Here is an 18,703-nt window from a genome sequence, read left to right as displayed (position 1 = left end):
ATTTCAATAAATCACTTATTAGTAGGAATTAGCTTTACACCACAAACACCAATAGATGGCCGTCCATGGCTTTGTTTGAGACTGTTCTTTTTTTTTTCGGCTCACACTCAAAATATATCTGTTTATGTTCCAATATCGAAATGAAAACCACGGGCCTTTCTTTGTTCAAAACATGAGTAACCGATAGATGAATAAACTGATTCAATTAATCGCATTTAGTCGACAGCCCAGTTACAGAAACCGTTAATCATCGCATAAATATACTTGCATGTTAGGCATAATTATTAACCGGCCCATCAGCAGTATTCAGAATTGTGCACTTAATTGCGCTTTTAACTTTTCCTGATCATTTTGGTTGTCTACTTTCCCCATTTCCTCAGCACAGTTACGTCGCCACGCCCTCGAGCAGCTCACGGCCTTCAGGTCTCCTTCCTGCTGGGACACAATGGGAAGGGCGCTGGTCGTCGCGATTGCGTTGCTTTGTTTCCTGAGCACTGCCTCATCTATAAAAATCAACGTCGCAGACGGCGGCTATGAAGACATCCTGGTCTCTGTTAGCCCGGACGTCCCGTACAACGAGTCTATCGTTGAAAACATCAAGGTGAGCGCAGGACCCGTGTTCGGCGTGGAACTCGGGGGGTGAATAGTAGTAGAGCCACTTAATTTTACACTGGGTTCAGTGTAGGGGGGTGGAGGAGGCCCAAAGAGCCCCCGCGACGTCCAGGGCTGCGAGGTCAGAGCTCCCCAGAGCCTGTTCCCAGTGAGAAGGGGAGAGGAAAGGGGGGAAGGGGTCACGCGGACACTCACAGAGCGAGTGGAAGAGAGTGTCCAGCGCGCCACATGAGGGGCAGTGAGGGGAGGTGAATTGGTGTGGGTGAGTGCGCACAAGGAGAGTGCGGTGTGGGAAAGTGTGGGTCTGTAAGAGCCGCCACATGTGCGCTGCCGGCGGAGTAAGTGAAGGGTGCGGGGGAGGTAGGTTCCTGCGGAGGAGGCGGTAATGTTGAGTTATGTCCCTGTACGTAAGTAGGTACGCGGGGTGAAGAGACTGCGTTTTGATTTTTCTCCTTATGTGACGCCGCGTGGCCCTTGTGGCATCGAGCGTTATACCCCGTGTCGGTGCGTTTGAAAGTGGGGACATCCTTGCTCACGAATCAATAATAAATGTGCAACGGACCGTGCGTCTTTTAATTCTAGTATGCAAAAAAAAAAAGCGTGAAAACGCGATGAAGAACAAGCGTGGTTTATAGAGCAAAGGGGCGATGGAAGGGGGTGTGGTCAGCCTCCTATATGCCCAGAAGGCCGCGAAATCACGCAGCCGTCACCGCCCGGTGTACCAGAATAGATTAATCTTCGCGGTCATCCCTAGTGTGAGATGCAAAATAAGCACTGCAAAGCGGAATAAGGCAGATGGGAATGATAGATGAACACCTAAAAGGCAGATAAAACACAGGAGTGTGCAACTGAGGCTATAGGAATTTAACTTTTGACCAAATACACTGGGAGGAGCACTCCTCGCCCCCCCCCTCCCCCTCATGTAGTCGGCCTTTGTATGTTGCGGGATATGAAATATTCTTCCAAGAGTAGTGCCGTGAATGCGGCCAGTGCATTCGTGTGACTTAAGTATGTTCGGAGGCTGTCCGTATTTCATAGAGCAGATTCGTGCCACTTCTACTGCGCTCTCCAGTCCACAAAACCTCCAAAATTGCATGAGAAATTGGGAAGCCATTGCAACTGTCAATCTACAGGTGCAACTTTGAACAAAGGCAAAGATCCTGAGACGTCACGGAAATGTTCATCTTTGCAATACAGTGCGGATGAGAACTGACACACTTAGACATTACCGCTTGCAGAGCTTTCCGTTGTAACCCCTGGCTGCTTTTTAACGTGCTGGGAGGGTTCACAATGCCCACTTCATTGCCCATGTAAGCGAGCCACGTTGTCCCAATTCTCTTTGTTTCGGCTGCTAAAGGGCTTTCGGGCACATATCAAGGTGGAACAGCGCTCTGACGGGACACAGGAGGAGAAGACAGGCTCTGTGTCCCGTCTAAGTTTGGTCCCACCCTGACAAGCACCTAATCACCGTAGTTCAAACTCTCCTGCTTTCAGGTAGCGCACCAAAAAATTCAAATGCGTGGTTACCCTATTCCAGCTTTAATATGTTTCCAAAACGCGCAGGCCCTTTTCGAGTCGTCTTCTGAGTTCCTTCACAAAGCCACTCATGGACGAGTCTACTTCAAGAAAGTGATCATCGAGCTACCTCACACGTGGCCCAAGAGGGCCAACGCGCGGGCAATATCTGAGAGTACGTTCACGAGGAGCGACGTACGCGTCGAGTTGCCCATTGCAGCCTGTGGAGACAAGCCGTCCACATCACAAGTGGATGGATGCGGCTATCCCGGTGATTTTATACATCTTACACCAGGATTCCTGGCCAAAACACAAAACATGGCGGCACAGTCCAAGTTGCTCGGAGGCAAGTTGGAATATCTCGCGCTTTGTGTATCCTAACTTTATTTAGCATGTGAAAGGAAGTTTTCTTCTTAAACAGTGGTTGTACTTTGCTTGGGAGTTTCGCATTTCAAATTTAGCGGCGCTCTTCGTTTACAACAAAACTTGCATAGGGCATCTGCACTTATGTGCATTTTACAATCTTGGCACACAAGCGCAATCGTGCTCTTTTTTACTAGTACCTTACGTTCCCCTCTCCCTCCTCGTTGGTGTGACTATACTCGGTGGCAACTTAAGAACAGCACCGATGATGATGATTTGATGATGATTTCTATTGGTTTCCCCTTTGTATCGGGGTGATGACATGTCATTTGACCAAAAAGGACTAATATACCTATGTTTTACACTTTTGGTTCAATACTAGCGCTGCTTAGGGCAGGCACAAAAAGCTTATTAGGCACAAAATACTTTTTTTTTTCCTGTTACAGGTGGTAACTGTCCTAGGCAATATTCCCCTCTCTGCTTTTCGTCCACCAGCATTCTAATCTTCTTTTCGTCCCCTCGACAGCCTTGAAGTTAACTTCCTCTGTGATACCCTTAAATCCTAGGGCTTCTGAAAGCCCAATATTCCCTTCATGTAGATTTGGATGGATACCCTCACAATCTAACACGATGTGCCGCATAGTTTCTGTTTCTTTTCCGCAGACCGGAAGTTGCCGCTGTGCCTTATCACCGTAGCCGGATGTTTCTCCGCGCGGCGCAAGTAGGGCGTTACTGGGAATATTTTGAACATGGCGTGAGCCGTTCTCGTGATTTTTTGGACTTAATATGCTTATAAACGACTCCAGTGACGACAAACTGCGTGAGACAAGGCAGACGATATCACGCATTCATAGCAAACCCCTTTCAAAACTCGCGGGCACTGACGTCACGGGTCTGGCGCTTTGGCGGAGTGATACACTACATGAGGTTGTGCCGTTCTTGAGTTGTAACCGAGTATAGAAGCCCCAATCAGTCGCCCGTGCTGAGGCTTAACATTTTGGCGCCAATGCTTTCATCCTAAAGACTGGACAAACCAACGGCAAACACAGTATCGAGCAGCGGGCGCAAGTTGAGGACGTAAGATCCCAAAGCAAAACGTTGGACCCAGCGTCCGTCGCATACACGGCAGATGATTTGGGTGTATATCTGTCCTTGTCTCCTCCACCCCTCCTTAGTTACTTCTCCAGTCACCCTTTTCACTCGGATGCCTAATGGCCGGCAGGCTTGAATTTAGTACTGTCGTGTGCATAACAACGTGAAACCTATTGGCGTCTATCTTCGGGCGCCGGTTTACGACGTAAGACTTCAAACTAAATCATTACGCCTAACATCAAGTGTGCGGTTGTTTCCGCCTTGGTATGAAGGCGTTATTACCGGGCAGCACTATAGGTTTTACTCTGGAATCACGGAATGCTGCCCAAATAACGATTTCGCGTGCACGTGGAAAATGTGGTACGGTAAATTTCTTGGTCCTAAAGCCCCTGTTTGAGGTCTACCTGCTATTTCAAGATTTTTTTACGTATACTTGTTCAGTTTGTTCTATCCTAGCTGTTTTCACGTCTGAAAGAGTTAGCAGTGCGTATCCATCCCGGTTCGACAGCAGTTTCGAGCTTACTGCAAAACAAAATTACCCCTGCCGACAGTTGTATCTAGAAGCCCGGCCCGCGTCATTCGTAATACCACACGGAAACGTTTCCCCACACGGCCAATATTCCTCTTACGAAGTGGTTCGGTACCTAACCATCCGCACTTTCCTAGTTAGCCTTCCTGGCTGTCCCGCTAATGACCCGTGTCTGCTATGAGCTTTCGCCGCAGGATTTTGTTCCTGAGTAGATATCCTTCGAGCGCAAGGGGGAAGACACTGACCGTGACTCATGGCAGCATTGCACTGCCCGAAAATCATCACAAATTTAATTTCGCGTTGGCGTGGCTGTTCCTGCCATCCTCTGCAGTTTTGTGGATTGAGGCACTGTGCAAATAAAGAAAAGGTGGCTTCGAGGATGATGTTTTTACCGCATTCCATCCGTGCAGTTTTCCAATTTTCTTCGGTGGTGTGTCTAACTGCAGTATTCCACAAAGGTAGGGTCATACCGATTGACTGACTATACAGAAATCAATGAAAATGCAGAAATCGCGCTACTTGCAACACGCACCGTTAGGTGAAGCAGCCATATATTATTCTTGTAGAGACAACCGCCTTTTGAGTGAGCCTGAACATGTGGGAGCGAATCACACCGAGAAAATAGGACGGTCTGAAAGGTCCGAGCCCCTGTCAACAGCGTTCCCCCATTGCTCGGTGTCAGTTGTGTGGTTTTAACAAAACCTTGCAATTAAAAAGGTTGTCAAAGACATTTTTTTCCATGCAAATTGACGGGGTCGACCCAATGAAAATACAAACGGGGTAAAAATAATTTCGGCTGCATAAAGTTGCGAAGGCGAATTTTGCTTGCCTGGTTATTATTTCTTAATTAAGCACGAGGAAAAGCGGAAGATAGGACAAGCCCGACGGGAGTGCTCGCGCCGTCATGTTGCTTCTCTGTCGTTGTGTCTAGCGCGCTCTGGTTGTCAGAACAAGGTTTTCTTCAAAGTTGAGCCACCATGTCTTCCGCAATCGCCGTGGTAATTTCTACTTACGAATTGACCAACGTAGTGAGTGTGCCTTGTCGTATTATAGGAGGAAGTTCGGGGCACTTCATCATTTTGAGCGAGTTCTAAATTATCAGCGCCCAGCAGTAAAATTTGGCTCGTGTGTTTTCTGGCTAGGTAACCCCAGTACAGCACGCCCCCATGAAACCTGTCTTTTTTAAAAAGGGTCTCAGACGCCAAAGCAAAAGTTTCAAAAGCCTGTGGGCGAATGTTTACAGTTTCAACGCCTTGTTTAGCGACACGAATTAGGCTTGTAAGCAGATCGACTACTAATACGGGTGCCTGTACTTGTGTTAAAGCTCAGTCTTCATTCCGAACAAACACCTCAACGCAATGAGCACTTATTGCAATTCGCATATAGTTTTTGTGAAAAGGAGGACATTAAATCCTCCGGGCACACAGTGGCAGATGAAATTACAGAACTCTCTCTGCAACAAGTTGTGACGCGCATGATTTCAAGCATTAATACCGTTTCTCTGTTTATTGGCAAGTGATTGGCGGCTTACTAGAACAAGGTAACAATTCAGAGCGAAATATTTTCAGTGGATCACTATTCTCACTCAGTTCCATGTAGGCTCGAAACCCGTATTCATAAGGCAATCGAAGGCTGCGTTGTCTTCTAGTTGGTCCTCGCGAGGACGTTTCCTGGTAGTCATTTTACACAGCTGCCAACGAATACGCCATCTTTACACACTGTTCAAAAGCATCAAAGTTTAAAATACTATCATATTTAGGCCTCGATATAACGAACTTGACAAAAATTCGCAATTTTTTGTTACATGCAGGTTTCAAGTTAAGGCTCGCGTGAATGAAGTAGAAACGAAAGCGAAATGCTAGACATCCCTTACGGTGAACTCACCCTTCAAGGATTTATTTCACTGTGAAAACTGCGTGATTTCCGCCTACTGCTTTCCCACGAGCTCAGTCGCTACACGGCACTCTAAGGTACAAGGTTACTTACCCCCATATTACCCAAAGTATCACTTCTGCTTTCGGCACTTTCCGGTGCCCTAACACGATTCAAGGACCAAACCTATGCTGAAAGGACGCCTTTTCGCGAACGTGGTGCTTTTGCCCGCACTCAAAATTGGTGAGAGGGTACTAGCTGGGAAAATGTGCCGGGCGGCGACGTTCTTCTCTCTCCCCGGCGGAGACGGCATTTACACTTGCGAGCTTGTCTTGGAAAGACAAATGTTTTCGGTTTCTGCAGTAGAAATCATCACCGATGGTCCGACAGCACACATAGCAGGCAGGCGTAGCACCTAAACGACTCCCGCACTCACCCCTAAAATGCACGGTATTTTTCGGTGCATGCAAAATTCCCTAATTTAGTACACTTCAACAGCTGATTTTCCAGAAAAAGTGCAAAAAACAATAGCTCATAACAATAGCGTAGCGAATTTGCCCCATCAAGGTTAACCATCGCAAAGCCTTCGTTACATAGAGGTCACTAACGTACAGGTTTCAATGAAGCTGGCAAAGGGGAATTGAAAAACTTCGTTAAATTTAGGAATTCATCACACAGAAGTTCGTTACATCCAGGTTGACCTGTATTTAGGTGTTTTGAAAAAGCACCATTAAAATGTAACTGCGCTGGCAAGAAATGTGTCGTACTTAAACCGCACCGTGCGCTACGCTGTCGAAACAACATTGAGAATCAGAATTCGGTGTTGTGCCCGTTGCAAAAACGTCCATTTCGACTTAGCTTCGAGACTTAAGTTAGGGGCACTCGAGAGGCCTGACTGCACCACTAAAGAGAAACCACCGCTCGCTTTTCAGCCTTGCAGCACTTGCTTCTCCTCTTCACGGAGGGAGTGAATCAGAACTTCCTTGCAGTGCATACCGTGTAAGGGTCATGGAATGTACAAAACTGAGAATCCCGCCGCAAGCGAGTGACATAAAATGGCATGCGGAACAAAGTGACGAACCTATTCCCTTTTTAGTGAGTTCATCGTCAAAGGTATACCACTGGAAGCCTGAACCTATTTAAAAATGCATTGTTCCATTGATTTAGTCTATACATTTTCTTTCCAAAAAGTGCAAAATGTCAGTAGGTGGAGCTCAGCGAAGTGTTCTTTCTGACTCTGTAATTCACCTTTCAGCTTACGTCTTTGTGCATGAATGGGCACACTTCCGGTACGGCGTGTTTGACGAATACGGAAGACCGGGTCACAGCAAGTATCCTCTCACATATTGTGTCGGCGGGAAGGTGAGCAAATATTTTGAGCTGTGTACTTTATCGGGATACAAAACGAATGAAGCATACGAGTCCGTTTTTGAAATGGAGCTTAAAGGTAACCTGTACGGGAAACTTCACAAGGCAGTTGGAGGATATGAACTGAGGGAAAAGAAAATTCAGCTTGGCTAGGTCAGGTGAAGAACATTTCTGCTGTGAGTCAACTACCCAAATCGCCCTGGCAGAAAAATACAAATTAACCCCACGCTTCGAAACGAATTAGGATAATGGCAGAATGACTAAAATGAAAGTATTGTAAGCTGTATTGTATTGTAAAGTATTGTAAACCTGTAAAGTATTGTATTGACTGAAACCTGTTGTAAGCTGTCATGCTGGAGTCTTTCTTGGGGTCGAAGCTTGAGGAACGAAGTGCGTATATTCAGAAACATTTCGGTAACTTTCAATGGAAAGTTACTGTGAAAGTTACCGGAAAATTACAGTGAACACCCGCATCAGTCTCAAACTAAAATTGATAGCTTTTGTTATCACAAGCGACGAAAATGACCACACAAACGGCCATTTTTTAACTCTACCGTTGGAGAATCGAAGTGGAGGTTTCAGCTTCTTGATAGAAGAGAGCGTTAAAGTCGAGTGAACACTTGGTGTCTTTCTACTGATAGGAGCACTACAGTAGGCACAAACTAGAGTCTTCGAAAACAAACGTTGCCGACATTGGTTGTAGACATGGAGGAAATAAACATTATGTTGGAGCGCCACGTGATAATCCTGAAGCCTAGTCAAAAACAAAAAGGAAAAACCTATGGAAAGTGCCCGCCGCAACGTGTCAGGCAAGCGGTAGTTCTTTGCGCCTAACGCGGTCTCCCGCTGGAGCTTCATGCGTGCATCTGTAGGGTGCACGCATGGATGCACGCATGCAGCTCACGGCCTGATTTTGGTGTCAGTCGACGCCCTTCCGCTTTCGGCTCACACCGGGATCTTCGTGCTATGGCTACTTTCGGCGGAAAAAGCGGTCGCACGGGTGATCTGGCCCCGCTAGGCCTAACCCCGCCACTTCGCCTTTCGGCACACCACACTTCCCGACGCACACGTGCTTGTGCTCGTCGCCGCCAGAGCCAGTGCTGCAGCCAGCGCCCAGCGGGGGATCCAGCGTCGGCCATTCACAGCTCCGAGACACTTTACAAGATGCTCCAATTACCACGGACGCCCGAGGTGGCCCCATGGACACCACGGCCGAAGGCGATATCGGCCTTACCGGGACTTCTACCACTACTGCACACGACAACCGGTGAATAGAAGTACGTCGACGCTAACGAGCCCTTTGAACCCGTACTGCCGCCGATCCTGAACGCTATTCACCCACCGCCACACCGCGCAGCAACCACCTACGATATGCACCGCCACCAGCCCCGCTTCCGCCAGGAGACATCAAGATTGTCTTTCGACCCCAATTGGACTGGACCTAAGCTCCCACGACCCCATCACCCTAGCCACCCTCCTGAAAACGCAAGCCTTCCTCCCTCCGCATCCGCAAGATCGAATCAGGCTACATCTGCGTACCCACTTCTTTGTTATCAGCACTCCTCTGGAAGACCGCGTCCGTCAATATGGGGCGCTCAACAATCTCCGCATCAACAAGCATTTATACCCATTTGCAACACACGTGGCAGCATCAGCACACCCAACTGCCAGAGTACTATCAGATCTTCCATTGAACAGGAACGCTAATGACATACTCAGCGACCTGATACACCTTAACCCCCATCTTCTCATCCTCGATGCGCGATACACGAGCTCCTCCACACTCACACAGGTTACCTTCAATGGAATCAGGGTTCCTTACTGTACACGCTACCACATGGTAACACTACGCTGCACTCCCCTGAAGCGCAAGATTGAAGCCTGCCTGCGCTGCTGGGCCGTTGGACACCGGGCCGACGATATGCCCCTCACCGGCAGTCGACAATTGCTGCCCCATATGCGGCCCTCTCAACCCTTCCCCGCAACACACGTCCCATCCTCGCTGCATAATTTGCTCTGGCCCTCACCCGATTGGCGACCCAGCTCGCCCACAGCGGTAACGGAGATCCCCGACCACCCACCGCCGAATCGTCGTGGACCGCGACAACCCAGCGTTTTCGGCCACACAAGGCCATTCCTCCTCTACGAAGACGGCTAACTTGACCAGCCGACCACCCCAAACAGACTTGGGAGCCCATTTCCAGCCAGCCACCTTCATGCCGGATACCAAGCCACCCCCACGGACATCGCTAGGGCGCGCTATTTCCCAATATTCTGCAACCCCAACCTTCGCACAGGTGAGCGCGAGAAGGCAGACACCACGCTGGCCTTCTCCACCCCCCCCCCCCCCCAACCCGCAGCACTTCCCCCCATTCTTACTCCCTCAACACCGATCCTCTCTCACAGAGAGATACGAGCAATGCGAATGGACCGTTACTCCGAACTCGAAGTAGTGAACTCAAACAGGAACTAATGAACCCACCTATGAACGCACCACCTAGCTGCAAAGCGCCAGGCCACCGACCCCACCACTCCCTCTTCCTCCACCATCCCACAACTTAACCTCTCGCATAGAAGCTTTGGAAGCCCAGTTAAAATCCCAAGCCTCTACCATCACCGCCCTCAAAGCTTTAGAGAACCTCTCCTCCCAAATGTCTCACATGCAAGCCAGCATCCAAAGCCCTCTCCCTCCAATCCTCGCAGCCCCAACTTCTGTCTACCCATGATGACTCGATCCTCCCCAAAACATTTAGGTATCTAGCAGTAAAACTGCCGAGGCTTTAAGTCCGAACGCGCACTTCTCACAACATACATTGACCACCACGCCACACAACCCCACATCATAGCTCAGCAAGATCCGGGACCATACGTCAAATGCACGGGATATAAGACACTCCAAAAAGAATCAGAAATAGCAATAATGGTCCACCGCAATCTTACGGCCAATATTGTGGAGCTTAACACTACTTTCCCTCCCTACACTATCGTAAAAACTATCGCCAACGATTCGGCCCGAACGATGCTATACATCAACATTTAAAGCACCCCACGATTGCAACACCGCTTTCCTAAGCTCTTCAAAACTGCACTCGCAGAGGCAGCTAATGTCCCTCTTCTCACCGTAAGAGAATTCAATGCACCCTACACCTCAAGGAATTACCCGCGCACCACCCGAAAAGGCCGCCTCCTCTGGCAAGACATTCACACTACCCGCCTCGCCCTAGAGAACGAACCACACATACACACGCGCCTTGGGAATAGTGTACAACGCGACAGCGCACCGGACCTAACGCTCACACACAACATCAAACGAACAACACGGCAACGCCTTGAAGACACCCTGAATAGCGACCAGTACAACATACAAATTCTTTGCCCCCCCCCCCCTTCCCCCACGACCATGCAGGCCCACCTCATGCACCCTTGTTAATTGGCCGCACCTTATTTCGCACCATAATTCCACACCTTAAGCAGTGCGACTGCTCAACTAACTTTCCTCTCGCAGACATTTCACAGCAATGCTTGGAATGAGATCCTCAAAGCCGACATCAATGCATACATGACACAGGCTCCCATTACAGAAAACTGCACCGAACCCAGCCGTGCACACGGTTCACCTCCTGCAAGCACTTGCTAGTCTAACCCAGCACTGAAAAAAAAACAACGTTACATCCGCCGCCTACACCTCCGAATCGCAATACTCAAACAAGATGCAGGGAAATACGCCCAGCACCTCCGTAATTCACGATGGCAAACCGTCTGCGATTCATTACACAATGAAAACAGCCTGAAACGCACCTGGAACCTCCTTCGCCACCTCCTCGACCTCACGACGACCAGAGCAGAAACCGCATCTCGGCTAGTTACGCTAGCACCCCACCTATCGAACTCCCTCCCGAATTCCCTTGACACCCTGCGCGACATCTACATTGGCCAACCACAACCTCTTTCCGCCACTCACCCGCAATACCACGCACCGCCTAACCCCAAACTAGACGCTCCTTTCACAAAAGCCGAGATTACAGCCGCCCTGCACCACCTAAATCGAAACACCACCCCAGGCCCAGACGGTATTAATTATTCAGCTCTCGGAAACCTCCACACCGCGTCCATCGATACTTTGCACGAACACTTCAACGACTGCTGGACTCAGAGTGCGCTCCCAGAAACCTACGCACAGCCACTGTTACCCTCATCCCGAAACCACATGAGTTTCTAAATGCTCAAAATCTCAGACCCATTTCCCTGCATCGGCAAACTCCTAGAACAAATGGTCCTCTCCAGATGAACTCAGCAACTTGATGACATCGATGCTTACCCCCACAACATGTTCGGCTTTCGACGTCACCTCAGCACCAACGACATTCACCTCGAACTCCACCACCACCTATTATCGAACCCAACCAAACGAGACACTTCAACTATACTAGCCATAGACGTAACTAAGGCTTTTGACAATGTTCAATTATTTACAACCTGAGCTCTTTGCAAGTCGGAGAGCGCTGCTATGGTTACGTACGAGCTTTCCTCGCGGACCGCACAGCAACTCTCTTACCTGGTCCTTTAACGTCCTCTCTGTGTCCATTACCTGCCAAAGGCACCCCACAGGTCTCAATACTGCCCCCCACTCTTTTTAATGTAGCCTTAGTACAACTTGCTCGGGCTCTCCTACAAATACCCACACTACATAGCGCTTTGTACGCCGACAATATCACGATATGGATGTCACGAGGCAGTGACGCGCATATCTAACACACACTCCAACTAGCGGCCTCAACATTCACAGTGACAGCGGCGGCAGCAGGACTATCCTGCTCCCTCCACAAATCAAAGCTCCTTTTACTCCCACAAACCCACCGACCCAAACAAAAGACACACAACATCCAACTCGCTTTGGCGGGCTCTTCAATAGCACTAGCAAACCAAATCAAAGTACTAGGGATCTCTATCCAACAAAATCGACTCAACACACACACCATCCACCTACTCAAGACCCACGCAGACCAAATACCGGGACTCCTACGGCGCGTCACCGCTCAACGACATAACCCTTGGGAGCCAGATCGCCACCCACGCCCTTTTCACCCCACGCATTACGTATACTCTACCATATCTGGCCATGACCCGCACTGAACTGACGCGAACCGAGACCATAAAATGCCGACTATATCGCCGTACACTACAGCTGCCCCCCAGCGCTGCTGCCGACGCTCGCCTCCACACGGGCACCTTTAACACACCATCCGAGCTTATACAAGCACACTGACAGGCCCAACTATACTGCCTTGCGCCAGCCCACACGGGTAGAACCGCCCTATTCTCCCTAAAAACTCACCCGCCCATCCACCACTCTCCAGCAATCCCCATCCCTCCAGAATATCGAGAGGTTCTCTATCCCCTCTCTATCACCGCAACATGCACTCCTTTTATCACACAAACCGTCGCCGCGCACGAGCACAATACCATGCCCAAAACGTCCCTCCCTCCTCGGACACGGTATAGGTTGATGCTGTAGAACAGCAACCCCGCCATACATACATCATAGCAGCAGTGAACCACACCCCGACCCCCTCTATCACAGCCCCCATCCGCACTGCCCATCCCCACGATGCGGAGGAAGAAGCAATCGCCCTGGCCACCACCCTCAACCCTACCCTTTACCTTATATTAACGGATTCACAAACGGCTGTTAGAAATTTCTACAGGAATCATTTCGACCCTCGCCTACAAAATTCTCTGCTCCCACCATCCTCCCTAACGCACCATCTCTCTTCTGGGGACTCTTGACCATATGGGCTTTGGCGGCGCGGATAAGGCACACGAGGCGGCCCGAGCTTTGATACACCGCACCCCTTACAACCCCCTCCTCACCTAGAGCCACTGCTAACCTTCTGTGAAATCACCCTCCATCACAGGCTATCACGCCCCACCCATCCACCCCCTCACCCCTCAGTATCCCCCGTTAAATCATCCCTCTGGAGACAGATCCAAACCCATTCCCTCCCCACTCGATCCATCCTCACCCACATATCGCCATCCCTCTTTCCCACCCCGCTTGTCCACACTGATGGGACTTCGAAGACACCCCCACGCCATCTGGCACTGCCCCGCCGTGCTTCCTCTTCGCCTACCCAAACTTCCGACTCCTGGCTGTCTACCCTCGCGCTCTTGGACGCCCAGTCCCAGTGCGCCGTGGTCGACATGGCTCGGGCCTATAAAGCTGCGCTTCTTCGGCTCAACCGCCCGTACCACCTGGCCAAGAATAAAACGTGTTTCTCTCTCTCTCTCTCTCTCTCTCTCTCTCTCGATGGCAGTGCCGCGTGTCTCCACCCTGTGCAGCAGAGCACGTGAATCGAGACGCCCTAGCACCTGTGCGATGTAGCGCTGTCTCGAGTCACAACCATATACGCGCAGTGGTCCGATCGGCAGACCCAGTGGCCGGACGGAGGGGTCGAAGGTTATCGCGCCGCGCCCGTAGCGAAGTGTTGTGTGCCACCGCGCAAAAGTGCGATGACAAGTTACGACAGCCACGCCGTTACTTTTATTTCAAAAAACTCACCCCACTTATTTTGGTTTTGGTCATTCCACCTTTTCAAATTCCCGCTCAGGAGGTTGGACAGTCCAGAACAACCGTCCCTCCCAGGCACCTATCTCATGGATGGAGCACTCCCCTGACAACCACCCGCGTACTATATACAGGCTGTTGCAGCTTACTTTAGCCAGAGTTCGGGAATATGCCAACGCGCTTTAAGACGACTCGACCAAATGTGTGTTACTCACTCTTGTACGCGGTATGTCACGCGATTTTTATAGTTTTTCTAAGTAGATAAATAGTTCAGCTTAATTCGTCAACTTCTGAAGCAACGAAGCTAGGAAAAAAATTCTAAATAGAAAAACTAGAAAGTTGCAGAGCTGTTTGCAAAACGTTCGAATACACAGTGTTTGTCTTTCCATCTATTAAGCATTAGTGTTTTTCAGCTTACTGATGATGCCTTAGAAATACAAAATACATCACGTGACATGCCCGCTTGTGCGTCGTGATTGCAGTGCCCACAAATGCTCCGCTACAGCGTACAAACCGCCACAGGCACGCTGCCACTTAAAAAAAATTACGCCCGCCTCCCCTTGCGGGAACCCTGGTGTGATGCGACACTTAGGGGGTTCAAGCGCACGCGGTGAGCAACCGTCGACCGAAAGGCCGCCGGAGAACGGCACACCGGTTATATGCGCAGCGCGCCCGAAGGAGAGGAGACCGCGGAGAGAGAGAGAGTACTGCACATGCGCAGCACCGCGCTCAGCGCCGCCCACCGGCGGAGTGAGAGCGCGCTGGGCCGCACACCCGCAGATTTGAGAGAGTGTGTTCCTCTCACCTGGGCACGCGCCGGCGCCAGTGCGTCTGCCACGGCTATGACGCAACGCAATCCAACACAATCCACTTTAATCCAATCCAATCCAATCCAAGTCACGCCAAGCCAAGCCAAGCCAAGCCAATTCAATCGAATCCAATCCAATGCCCCTCACGAGAGAGTGTTCGCTATCGGAGAGGAGAGGGGGAGAGTGGAAGGCTGCGTACAACAACGGACGCACGCAGGAAGGACAGACAACAACGGACGCACGCAGGAAGGACAGGGCCGCCGACAAGAGATGCTCTTAGCGTCGCATCTAAAAGGCGATATGGCTGTGACGAAGGCTTTGGCTGTGGCATTTGCGCCAGCGATGTGCAGCTGCGTCTGCTTATCGCCATGTTGAAATGTCGCAAGAGGAGCTGTAGCTGGAGTTATCAACACAAGATATACTCCTACGCCTAAGAGGACGTCCTTGACTCTAATTTCTGCACCCACGGGCTGTTGTTGGAGTGTACATACAGAATGCATTTGATGGTGTTCCGCACAGTACCATCATGACGAAACCACATGCCCTTGACACTAGAGGAAAAACGTACAACTTCATAGCGGGATTTCTAGAAGGGCGAAGCTACCAAGACGAAATTGGCCAAGGCGCCAGTGCTGTAAGAGTCAACCAAATAGGCATTCCGTAGGGCTCGGTGATCTCACCCAATCTGTTTAATAAAGCTATGCACCAGCTACCAAGACGCCCTGCGGACGTACCGGGCCTCAAACACGCGGAGTATGCCGACGATGTCACTGTGTGGACGCATCAAGGATCCATCGGGGAGCAGGAGAACGTCTTACAAAGAGTCCTCAACTATATTCACGACTACGTGACGGAAACAGGTTTACACACAGCCTCAGACAAAACCGAGTTCATCGTCATTCATGGTGGCCGACCCACCCCTGTCAATCAGGAAGAGAAGCGGTCTTTTAAACTTTACATCGGTGATCGACCCATAACTCGGAAATCTACTATTCGAATACTCGGTATGCACCTTGACGAGAACCACACAGCGAGCACTTTGTTCGAACGCGTTACGAGGACCAGCAAACAAATCCTGCACACATTACGCAGAATCTCTAATCGCACTCGTGAAGTAAACGAACGTGAAATGCGGCAGTTTGCCCAAGCATTTCTCGTCTCCCGTATCATGTACGAACTGTCATATCGTCCGGTTAGGCGTACGCAAATGCTCGCGCTCGATCGGCTACTTAACGAGGCCAAACGCATCGTTACTGGACTTCCAAAGTACACACGCCTCGATGCGCTCAAGAGCTGTAGCAAGCTCAACAAGCTGTCTGAGCTCGACGACATGCACATCCGTACACAGGAGACAAGGCTTCGCGCGACAAATGCCGGGCGGTACGTGCTCATGCTCCTGGGGTACACAAATTGCCTACTTTGCCCAACAAAACGCCGCCATGTTACGTCACTGTACTCACCAATGACAAGCCACTTTCACTTAATATGGACCCTACTCAGCGAGTGCGGTGCCTTCCCTATGCGAAGAGGCAAGCTATGGCTATGATCTCCGTCCCCGTGAATGAACGCACTGTATACACGGACGCTGAACTTTCGGTAGACGGTACCAGCAGCACTTGATATGTAACTGCGTGGTATGACCAGACAAACGGATGCCAGAACAGACGACATGATGTATAAACAGTGGCGATGTACAACACCTGAGAAAGCTAATGACTATTGTAGATTATTTGGAGTGGACCCTCGAAACTTCATCTGAAACTGACCCCGTTCACCATCGTGTGTACACTCATTCCCAGGCTGTCCATCGGGCATGCGCTAATGTTCTTTACATAGGTCATGTACTGCGGAAGATCCGGCACCAGGCGTGCTTACTCCATTAACGCAGTCATGACGTTACCATCTTCTGGGTCCCCACGCATTGTGGTATCCCCGGAAACGAGAAGGCTCATAGATTAGCACATGATCACCTTTACACCACGCTAGCCAGAGCCTTCGATACTCCTTTTCCTCTCCTAGCTACCCCACGCGAGCTAGCTGATCTTATGGCAGACAAGCATTTGGCCAAACAACAACGTACTGCCTACTTCACAGCAGTTGGCAACCCACTCTCGATACCATCGCTCCCTTTGAAGGTATTAATGCGGCGTGAGTCTGTCCTACTTCGGACAATTCAGACAGGCACACTTCTTACTCATTTTTGGCTGAACCGTTTTCACAAGGGAGACACACCACCACCCGTAACTGCCACCTGCTCCACGTGTAACTGCCGTGCTGATCTCTACCACCTGTGTTTGGAGTGCCCCCTCTACATCTCACCTTGGCTTCGTGCCCCGGCCACAATAAAACTGGGACCCTGGCCTTATTCTCTCCAAAGATGGGCCTGTCTGGATCCCAAGCCTCCGGATCAATCCACCGCGATCTGGCGAGCTCTCCTTTTGTTCCTTCAAGAACCGGCGGTGCCACCGGTTGGTGATGGGCTCCGCGACAGCCACAAGATTCAAGCGGCCGCCACTTTGCTGCTTCCTAAACGTCCGTTAATAAAACGGAGGCATCTTTACCCTTTCCCTCTGCTATAACACCATCTTCCATACCACCGCAGTGCCTTCGGGGCATTATACGTGGAATAATCGTTGTTTCCTTCATCATTCATCGCCGGAGTGAATGGCACAGCCAACGCCTACGTCGCTGCCCTTTTGCCATGTAAGTGGCAGCGTGCGTATGATGTTTGTGCGCAGAACGTTTGGAAGCACTGCAATCACGACACGCATGCGGGCAAGTCACGCGGTGTTCTTTGTATTTCGCGTTTGTTGTTCAAGATAACAATGGCATCCACAGAAGGAAGCCAGGAGGTTAGGAATTGGCCGCGTGTCTGCTCCGTTCATTGCAAATGTCGACGAAAGACGACAGTTGACTGGCGCCCCTGCCAAGTAAATGCCTCCCTTCTCTTTCCCGCTCACCTCTCATGCAGTTCGTCACCAGTCTCGTTCCTCCCAAGATAACAAGCTAGAGGTTTGCTCAAGTCAGTTTAAATTTACCGCGTTTCACTGCTCCAAGTAGGGTATATCGATGCCAGCGCTGCCGTACGGCGGAGACACGCGGGAATCGAGGCACCCTACTACAGTGTTTATAGAATCACGTTGCCCTACTCCACGAGCGTTCCAAGTAGAACGTGGAACCTGTTTATGGAACCTTTCGCTGCTGTTGCCGTTTGATTTGTTTTTGTCGCCAAGTAGCGCGAGCAACAACAGGCGACGGTTTCTGCAGTTGATGTAGTATTTTATTTGCTATCGCCAAAACCAAGCATCCATGAATATTTTAATGAAGGAACACTGCAAATATCACTCATGTATTAATTTTATGCCTTATATTTGCGTAATGTCTTGTTCTTGTTCAACAATGTTGAAAAGTATGAACATTAGATTTGGCTGTGGGTGTATAAGACAATTTCGCAGTTTCTGCTTCTCATTGGCCGGGTTTCTGAATCGAGTCAGAGACAGACATCAGACATGCAGACAGACCAAAATTTCTGGGTCTAAGTAGCCCAAGAAAGAGTATCGCCTTCAAAAACCGAGAAGGTACTGGAAAGCCGTGAGTAGGGCTGAAAAACACTAATGCTTGAATTTTTCTAGCTTCGTTGCTTCTGAAGGTGGCTAATTAGTTTTGACTAATTATCTGATTAATCAGAATACAGACAGACAGACAGACAGACAGACAGACAGACAGACAGACAGACAGAATAACTTTATTTGGCCGCAGCTCGGGCGATTAAGCCGGAGACGTCTTCGCCGTCGTCCGTCAGGCAGCAGGGCCCCTTTTAGGCAGGGGTCCGGCGCCGTCGGACGAGCAGACCAGGTCTTCTTGTGTATGGGGGTTTGGGTTACGCAGGGAAGCCTCTTAGTGCCAACACCAATCTCCGCAAACCTCCCGTGGGCGGACCGACATAGCAGGGTGGTAGCGTAAGAGGGAGGGCGGGAT

The 18,703-nt window shown here is 50.1% G+C and overlaps 1 protein-coding gene across 1 annotated transcript in view; it reads left to right on the top strand.

Moving 5' to 3' along the window:
• Positions 1-445: 445 nt before the first annotated feature.
• Positions 446-18,703, top strand: part of LOC144160061 (calcium-activated chloride channel regulator 1-like) — a 47,853-nt gene continuing 29,595 nt past the window's right edge. The window contains exons 1-4 of the mRNA XM_077691677.1: positions 446-601; positions 2,176-2,456; positions 5,774-5,784; positions 7,239-7,345. Coding sequence (XP_077547803.1) covers positions 446-601; positions 2,176-2,456; positions 5,774-5,784; positions 7,239-7,345 — 555 coding nt within the window. The remainder of the gene's footprint in view (positions 602-2,175; positions 2,457-5,773; positions 5,785-7,238; positions 7,346-18,703) is intronic.

The sequence above is a fragment of the Haemaphysalis longicornis genome, unplaced genomic scaffold (assembly GCF_048455015.1).
Source record: "Haemaphysalis longicornis isolate Haplotype H1 unplaced genomic scaffold, Haemaphysalis longicornis Haplotype H1 scaffold_10, whole genome shotgun sequence".
NCBI lineage: Eukaryota > Metazoa > Arthropoda > Arachnida > Ixodida > Ixodidae > Haemaphysalis > Haemaphysalis longicornis.
Note: the sequence above shows the minus strand (reverse complement) of the source record. Positions and strands in the feature narration are given on the sequence as shown.